Here is a 9944-nt window from a genome sequence, read left to right on the forward strand (position 1 = left end):
CGATGGTTTGACACACCCTGCTCGTTCGTTACCATTACAAACGATGGTTTGATACACCCTGCTCGTTCATTACTATTACAAACGATGGTTTGACATACTCTGCTCGTTCATTACCATTACAAACGATGGTTTGATACACCCTGCTCGTTCATTACTATTACAAACGATGGTTTGACATACTCTGCTCGTTCCTTACCATTACATACGATGGTTTGACACACCCTGCTCGTTCATTACTATTACAAACGATGGTTTGACATACCCTGCTCGTTCGTTACTATTACAAACGATGGTTTGACATACCCAGCTCTATAGTTAATTAGTGCTCTTGTACACTTCCAGTTTCTAGGACAGTGGTTGAAATTTATAAGATCATGCTGTAATACAGTTTCTACCTCTGATCCTTTCAAATACTCATGCTGAAATAACATTTTAAACTCAATTCTTTGAATCTGTTAAGTTTTAAATATAACTTTAACAAACTTTTGTTGTAAAAAAAAAATTAATTAATGAAAAACAAAACCCTACAACTCAAGTACTTTTCAAAGATGGACCAGTTTACCCCCTGGAAGAAACGTCCACCTTTCACATGCACTTGGGTTAAATTATTTTGTATTTTTATCTTTCTCAGTAGTAATGACATAATTACAGTATTTATTTATCATTAATAAAATGATGATGATAACAACACAAACTTATACACCAAATTCTTTTAATTCATGAATATTTCAGTTGCAGATCAAACCATGATTGGTCAATATTTCAACAAACTTGTTTTGGTACTGTTGTAGCAGAATAAAAAGTAAAACTTGCATATCTGACACACACAGTTCATGATCAAACAGTACTCATTAGCACATGCGGTAATCAATGTCAAAACTATGGGCAGTATTCTCCCGTAAGTGACAGACCAGAGATTTGAACCAAACTCTTGATTGCAACGATTAATGTATTAGTAATGAACAATAATATAGTGTGTGTGTGTGTGTATGTATATATCTCCAACTTCCGTAACGGTTACCACTAAAAAGTAAAGAAATATGTTCCGATACTTTTAACTTTCATCTTTAAGAAATTTTACTTTGCGACGTAAGGTACTAGTCCATACCGACATTTGTTTGTACACATTATCGGCCATTGGTGCATTAAGATCGGCAACGGAATTATTAGTTAGAGTTAAGATGGATAACATGTCCTCCTCAGCTCCATACTTTTCCAGCTGAGTAACCAGGCACTGAATAAAGAAACTCCCATTTGATGTTGAACGGAATGATACGTAGCTGTTGAAAAGCGAACATTATGTTAGTTTCATGATTGAGGCATGTTTAGTTATAATAAAAAATATAATTTAAAAGATTAATATATCATATTTAATTGAATTTATAAAAAATATATTTTTATCATTAGCAATTAGTTAAACAAATTATTAATGTCAGTGAAAGTAAAGTATAGTACATCCAGTGTTTGTAATACAACATCCATTATGTTTGAGCACTTCAAAACAAAAAAACTACACCTGGTGTGAAAATGCACAATATAATTTGACACTCACAAAGAAAGCTTGCAGTTTGTGATAAAAAGTATATTTGACACTGAAATATTCCAAGCAAACCTTTGATATGTGTGGAGCAGAATCCAAATTTTTGAAATGAGGTGGTTCGTTGTTCCAATATGGAAACTTCAGCATTCACTTGTAGAACGTACCATGCCTAAACTTTTCAATAACAGCTATGTAACGTTTATAGATGACATAAGAGAGATGCATTTTAGGGATCCTGTCTCTAAATTTGAAATATACATACGACATATCAGTCTGAAAACTATTCTAAATTTAAAAATCGTTTTAATCTTTTTCTTAAATTCTATTGCGTTTACTAGTAAAAGGTAGAATACAATAAACTATTTCTTTAGTTTCAACACATTTACTGATTTTAGAAATGTACAAAGCTTTTAGATAATTTTATCAAATAATTGTACAGGAAACCTTTAATTCTTCATGAACTCCTGAAAAGGAACTAACTTTATTATAGGCCCAATGAATTATAAACTAAAGAAATAATTTTATTGTATTCTACCTTTTACTGACAAAAATGAAATAGAATTTAAGAAAAAAGATTAAAGCAATTTTCAATTACAAAATTTACCCACAAATTGAGTTTAGAATTATTTTCAAACCGATATGTCGTATATTTTAAATTTAGAGACAGGATCCATAATATGCACCTCTCTTATTTCATCAATAAATGTACATGTCCGAGGTGTAACTATGGTTATGTGAGCTCTACAATGCATTGCTTGAGTTCAAGAATTAAACAGCATGCACAAAATACACTTTATAATCAGTTGGCCATTCTTCGTCATTAACTGTGATATTAGAGTTACTGCCAACAATTTCAGCATCTGGGAAGTACAGCCAATGAAAAGATGCTCCAGATCAAAGGAAGTTTGTGTATACACATGGTACATCCTAACTTGAATGTAAACCAAAGAGCATCATCTTTGCTTCTTAAACTATGATTTGTTCATTGCCTGAGGATGGTTTAAATAAATAGTGTACATTAAAGGTGATACAATTCCAGTGCATTAGTAAGTGGATGAAGGTGTAACATGAAGAATACTCAGTGTACTGGTACATTAAATGTACTTTTGTGCAGTATCTCTTTATGAGCAGGTCAACAGTCACAATAACCTTAGTATACCTCTGGGCAGTTTCCTTCTAGGTACAGGTCAACAGTTCTAATAACCTTTGTATATATCTGGGCAGTAAACCTTTACACAGGTCAACAGTTCTAATAACCTTTGTATCTTTCTGGGCAGTGTACCTTTACACAGGCTAATAGTCCCAATAAACTTAGTATACTTCTGGGTAGTATACCTTTACACAAGTCAACAGTCCCAATAACCTTAGTATACCTCTGGGCAGTTTCCTTCTAGGTACAGGTCAACAGTTCTAATAACCTTTGTATATATCTGGGCAGTATACCTTTACACAGGTCAATAGTTCTAATAACCTTTGTATATTTCTGGGTAGTATACCTTTACACAAGTCAACAGTCCCAATAACCTTAGTATACTTCTGGGCAGTTTCCTTCTAGGTACAGGTCAACAGTTCTAATAAACTTTGTATCTTTACACAGGCTAATAGTCCCAATAACCTTAGTATACTTCTTGGCAGTTTCCTTCTAGGTACAGGTCAACAGTTCTAATAAACTTTGTATCTTTCTGGGCAGTGTACCTTTACACAGGCTAATAGTCCCAATAACCTTAGTATACTTCTGGGTAGTTTCCTTCTAGGTACAGTTCTAATAATCTTTGTACAAATCTACATATACTTGAGAGAACACAAAATACCAAAAAAGTCACAGTACACCAACAGGAATATTAGTTTTAAAACTTAAAAACAGCTAACATGGGATAAACAAACGTATAATAAAATGACATTTCACAACCATTAATCTGGCACTATGAGGAGCCAAAACATTGTTCTACAGTATATTTTATTATCCCATTTTTAAGCTATATTGTGGAGGATACCCCCAGTAGTTACTATAGGAGAATAAAATCCAAAGTATATTCCAACAAAAAGTATATTTGCAAAGTTACTTTTCTTACAGTGAAAGTTTATTTCCAATAGGTACTCACCATCCCTCACACAAAAGGTTTCTCGATTGTTGACTGCCCTCTAAGCATTGCTAAAAGAATTTTTTGCAATCAGGGCACCAGTTTTGAGTCATTTCTGAATATGTATCTATCATGTAACTACCCTCCATGAATAGTACTGTGCCACCTATAACGGTGCAGCTAGCTCCCTTTGCTATTCCTACACAATTCTCACATTTGAGAATTGGCAGGCACTAGAATAAAAACACCAGTGTTAGTGGCGAAGAAGGATGGGAAGTAACTATTCAAAATACATTTGAGACAAAGCATACTTGACCGGGCAACACCCACCACAAGGTAGGATCCGTAAAGAAGATGCTAAGATTAGGGAAGCTGAAAAGAAAACATGGATGAAAGGAAGCGATAAGACTTACCCCAGGCAAAAGGACGTGCAGAATCGCCATTGGAGGAAGACTATATCCACCAGAGGAGGTGGGTCAATGCTCGACAAACAACCAAAAGCTCGATAAAGGTGATATGGAGAATGACTCCTTGATTGATCAGAGACTGAAAATCTCCCAGGAGTTGAAGTAAGAACCTCGGGCCCTTAAGAGAAAAAATGTAAATCCAGACAAGGTGGAGTAAGTAGCACCTCAGTTGCAGTTTGGACTCTGTTCAACCACTAATTCAGGGATCTGAGAAGAAGTTTCACTGATCAAGGAGTGTACACTGAAGAGAATGTATACAACCCCAACCCATGAGAATGAAAGCTTCTAAGGAAGTCTACATCCCCAAAAGAGATCGATCATATTGAGCCATAAGAAAGGTGAGGGATGAGTGAACTGCTCACTCCAAACTCGAAGACAAAGAGAATTACGTTGGAAAGACCCCCCCCCCCAAATGAATGGGGTATTGAGAGGGGGTCAGATTAGACTTCCCCTTGTCATAAGGAAACCAACCTGTTCTGTATTTTGTAGGAGTGTGTACTCTGGAGTGAAAACTGGAGGAAGCAAGCAGAAGCCAGTCAAACCAAGAAGGAAGAATGCAAGACTCATAGAGTGAAAAAGTCAGGAAAAAGTTTGAAATCCCTGACAAAACATATAAAGAGCTGTCTAGAATCATGAATGTAGGAAAAAAACCAAAGCTAAGCTCAGCCCTAAGAATAGGAAAGAAACAATCATGTCAGTGAAGTAACAAGGCAAAGACAGTAACAAGACAGAGAAAGTAACCTAGACAACAAGGACACAGAATTATAACTTACACTGACTAATATTAGGAGGAAAGATATATACTTAACAATGACAAAAAAAATGATTTAAAGAAATTATTTGTTAGTAGTAGTAATGATATGGAAGGTACAAACTAACCAAACATACCCAATTAACAAAGTACCTATACATGAAACAAATTATCTAAATGTATCCAGTCCACAAAGTATGTAATAAAAACTAACGTGTAAACATAAATAATCAATATCTAACATACCATTACACAAGTTAACCAAGAAGACAAAAGACACGTAAAGAAGTCCAACACTGACGTAAATGGGGACAAGAAGGCACACAGTTAACAACCTACATTAATTAACAAATAGAACAATGAATTATATGTTAGCAGTAGTAATGATAAGTATAAACTATTAAAGATATCAAGTTAATAAAATTTTTATAAATAGGAAATAGACAAACCATTTAAATGTAACTAGTCCACTAAATATATAATAATAATGAATGTGCATAACAATTAAATTTACTAAAATTATAAAGTAATAATCAATATGTAACATATAATTAAACTAAAGTAACATAGACAACAAAGTACATCTAAATATCTAACTTAACAAAGTCTGAGCACTGATGATGTGAAATACACAAGTTTCCCATGTGCAAAGGTCATCAGAACCAGGCCTACCAAGGGTACATAAACCTGGTGTGAAGTGTACATGTTGAAAAACTTACCACAAACGTCTTGAGAGAACTTGATGCTAAAGGAAGAGGGGAACAAGTTTCCCATGTGTAAAGAAGGTCATCAGAACCAGGCCTACCAAGGGTACATAAACCTGGTGTGAAGTATACATGTTGAAAACTTACCACAAATGTCTTGAGAGAACTTGATGCTAAAGGAGGAGTAGAACAAGTCTCCCCCAATCAAAAGACATAGCAGCCAGCAATTGGGGGAAGGTGCCTGAAAAAGGAGAGACCAAAGTGGCAACTCAATGAGTGTCTTCTTCTATAAGAACAGTCACGTTAAAAAGAAGAAAACACCAGCTGAACGTAAGACTCTGACCCACCAACCAACCAAGGCATGTAGTTCCTCAGTAGATAAAGTCAACCCTGTGTCCTGGAAAGTTGTGCCGTATGCACTGTTGACTGACATGGTAATATCATTGTCCATCAAAGGAAACCTCAAATTCATACTAAAACACATAGAATTTGGGAATGAGAAAATTTCAAATACACATTCGTGGAAAAAACGAAATCAAACACGAAAATTAGAAATTGTTGAATAAACTTCATCAGAAATAGCAACAACCAAAAAACTGTAGTCAAAAAAATTAAACACACATCTAAACTGTGCTGTTATAGGTGGCACAATACTATTGGTGGAGATAGTCACATGATATGTACATGTTCAGAAATGGCAACAACCAAAAACTGTAGTCAAAAAAATTAAACACACATCTAAACTATCATGTCAATAAAAAAAATGAGGATTGAGCAGGAATAGTAAAGGTAGGTAGCTGTGCTGTTATAGGTGGCACAATACTATAGGTGGAGAGTAGTCACATGATATGTACATGTTCAGAAATGGCACAAACTGGTGTGGTATAAAGACTAGTGCACTGATTACTAAAAATGTATTTAGCAATGCTTAGAAGGCAGAAAGAATCAAGATAGCTTTTGTGTGAAAGGAGGTAAGTCCATTTTGGAAAATGTATATCCAGTGACAAAAATACAGGTATGGTCTAAAGAATAATTACAAGCTGAATAGTTTATACAGATCTGTACAAATACAGTAACCAAACAGACGAGACAACTACTAACATTACCATGAGCTACAAGCCAATCAGTACTAGCTATCCAAGAAAATTGTTTCATGCAGTATAAATTATATATATTAAACTGTTTAACGTACAATCACATTACTATAACTCTGAAAGTTAATGAAATTGTATAGTAAAACTGAGTTTATCGGTATCTTGTCAGTTAGTTTAAGGTAAAGTGATCCAGTGTACAAATACAGCTGGTAAACAGTGATTTAGAAGCAACTTCTTTAGCTTTGGTAGACTGTTCTTCCTGAGTAGTGGTGACATATGTGATTTAATATCCCATAAAACTGATAACAAACAATATATGCAAACAAACACTGGTTAAGGTATTTACAGATGTGTGTGTTACTCTGTTACAGGGTATTTATAATGTGTCACATACTCAAAAAGTGATTTGTTGTATGTTTTGTGTGACAAATTTGAACAACACCCACCCTATAAAAAATCTGGACAGAGCAGGAAGGCCCATAATAATGTAGGTACCAAATGTCAAGTTGTCCTGCTAATCTACAAAACTGACTGTGTATTTGGAATAGCCTGTAAGTATATTTATGAGAATATATATTAAATCATCTGATTCTGAAGGTACTCATATTCATATATCATTAACAAACAGTCAGGTCGACATACTTACTCTGGGACTGTTGCAAAGGCACAAAGTATATCACTATGTTCTGGTAAGTTGTACAAGTTTTGAGCTAGACTGTCCGTAGATATATTTAGCTCCTGTATTGCTTCAGCTGGATGATCAGTGAAATAACCTGATAAATATTAAAGTTACATTTACGGTATGCCACAAATGTTGAATAATAACGCTAACAACAATGCAGGAAATAGGAGTATTCTCTGGCAAGTTTGTAGCAACAAACATTAATATAATCATTCCATTAAACATTAAAACTTCAAACCAACAGGTAATTTTTATTACTATAATCAGTAATTGGGAGAAACACAATTATTTAAAAAAAATAATAAAAACAGCTTTCTTGTCTTTTCAATTTATTAATTCAGTTTTAAAAAAAGAACACAACTGAGATGCACAAAAAAAAACTGATATTTCTGTATTAGTTAGATAAAAACTACGTTATAAACATAAATTACTCTAATACTTACAGTTACATCAACTAATAGCAGCACTTATCAGTAATGCTATTATTAGTTAGATAAATACTACGTTATAAACATAAATTACTCTAATACTTACAGTTACATCAACTAATAGCAGCAACTATAAGTAACGCTATTATTAGTTAGATAAATACTACGTTATAAACATAAATTACTTTAATACTTACAGTTACATCAACTAATAGCAGCACCTATAAGTAACGTAGTATTTATCTAACTAATAATAGAGGTGCTGCTATTAGTTGATGTAACTGTAAGTATTAGAGTAATTTATGTTTATAACGAACAGTAACGCTATTATTAGTTAGATAAATACCATGTTATAAACATAAATTACTCTGATACTTACAGTTACATCAACTAATAGCAGCACTTATCAGTAACGCTATTATTAGTTAGATAAATACCATGTTATAAACATAAATTACTCTAATACTTACAGTTACATCAACTAATAGCAGTACCTCTCAGTAACGCTATTATTAGTTAGATAAATACCATGTTATAAACATAAATTACTCTAATACTTACAGTTACATCAACTAATAGCACCACTTATCAGTAACGTTATTATTAGTTTGATAAATACTACGTTATAAACATAAATTACTCTAATACTTACAGTTACATCAACTAATAGCAGCACCTATAAGTAATGCTATTATTAGTTAGATAAATATTACGTTATAAACATAAATTACTCTAATACTTAGTTACATCAACTAATAGCAACACTTATAAGTAACACTAATAATAGCAGGGGAAACAATTATTTAAATTTTTCTTTGTAAAAAGCTATAAATACTTTTATATTTTTACTTTATTAAGCTACAAAACACATGATTTTTTTTTTATTGGTGGAATTTTTCATATTTGTTTACTAATCTGAAGTGATACAAAACTTTCTCAAAGAATGGTTGTTTTGTTGCTGAAAGACAATAGCACTTAAACCATTGGTGATACAAGTATATTTAAAGTGTTTGAATTACTAGTACTTGCTTTTCAATCAGTATACAGCCTGTTGAAAAAAACTATATAAATATCCCAGCTTTTAAAACATTACAAAAATTTATACGTCAGTACCGTACCTTACTCACACGTCAGTACCGTACCTGACTTACACGTCAGTACCGTACCTGACTTACACGTCGGTACTGTACCTGACTTACACGTCGGTACCGTACCTGACTTACACGTCGGTACTGTACCTTACTCACACGTCAGTACTGTACCTGACTTACACATCAGTAGTGTACCTGACTTCACGTCAATACTGTACCTTACTCACACTTCAGTACCGTACCTTACTCACACTTCAGTACTGTACCTGACTTACACGTCAGTACCGTACCTGACTAACACGTCAGTACCGTACCTGACTAACACGTCAGTACCGTACCTGACTAACACGTCAGTACCGTACCTGACTAACACGTCAGTACCGTACCTGACTTACACGTCAGTACTGTACCTTACTCACACTTCAGTACTGGTACTTGACTTACACGTCAGTACTGTACCTAACTTTCACATCAGTACTGTACCTAACTTTCACATCAGTACTGTACCTGACTTACACGTCAGTAATGTACATAACCTTCAAACTTACCAACCACTGATCAGTGCTGGGAAAGTTTCTTGTACTTTATGCCTGCATTCATTTTCTGTAAATTTCATTCACCTTCTGAATGCAACTAGAGATAACTTTCTCATCGTTGCGTTAAGAACATTCAGAACTTTGAATAACGTGAGAACAACTATGAAAGGCTTTGGGGATTTTTTGAAGTAAGGCCATCTGATTCGAAAACAATTTTCTCTTGCATATAATTTCTTAAAATAGGAACCAAAAGAGAGAAATTATGCTAAGCTTGTTCAGAACTTACCTCTTTGGTAAACGTTTCCTTGACACGCTTGAAAAAAGAAAAGTTTAGGTTTTCCTGCTAAGCTTGTTCAGAACTTACCTCTTTGGTAAAGTTTCCTTGACACGCTTGAAAAAAGAAAAGTTTAGGTTTTCCTGCTAAGCTTGTTCAGAACTTACCTCTTTGGTAAATGTTTCCTTGACACGCTTGAAAAAAGAAAAGTTTAGGTTTTCCTGCTAAGCTTGTTCAGAACTTACCTCTTTGGTAAATGTTTCCTTGACACGCTTGAAAAAAGAAAAGTTTAGGTT

The 9944-nt window shown here is 33.9% G+C and overlaps 1 protein-coding gene across 3 annotated transcripts in view; it reads right to left on the reverse strand.

The window, feature by feature from the left end:
- Positions 1–684: 684 nt before the first annotated feature.
- Positions 685–9944, reverse strand: part of LOC106470839 (caspase-1-like) — a 15073-nt gene continuing 5813 nt past the window's right edge. For 2 of the 3 annotated variants that reach the window (XM_022399476.1, XM_022399475.1), the window contains exons 4-6: positions 9894–9944; positions 7284–7410; positions 685–1280 (exon numbers count right to left, since the gene is read on the reverse strand). The exon at positions 9894–9944 ends at the window's right edge or, in 1 of these variants, runs on beyond it. In XM_022399476.1, coding sequence (XP_022255184.1) covers positions 1055–1280; positions 7284–7410; positions 9894–9944 — 404 coding nt within the window. In that variant the 3' untranslated portion in view covers positions 685–1054. Of the gene's footprint in view, positions 1281–7283; positions 7411–9815; positions 9874–9893 lie in introns of all 3 variants that reach the window. The other variant, XM_022399474.1, reaches the window with a different exon arrangement.

This window comes from Limulus polyphemus, unplaced genomic scaffold, assembly GCF_000517525.1.
Source record: "Limulus polyphemus unplaced genomic scaffold, Limulus_polyphemus-2.1.2 Scaffold4244, whole genome shotgun sequence".
In the NCBI taxonomy this organism is placed as follows: domain Eukaryota; kingdom Metazoa; phylum Arthropoda; class Merostomata; order Xiphosura; family Limulidae; genus Limulus; species Limulus polyphemus.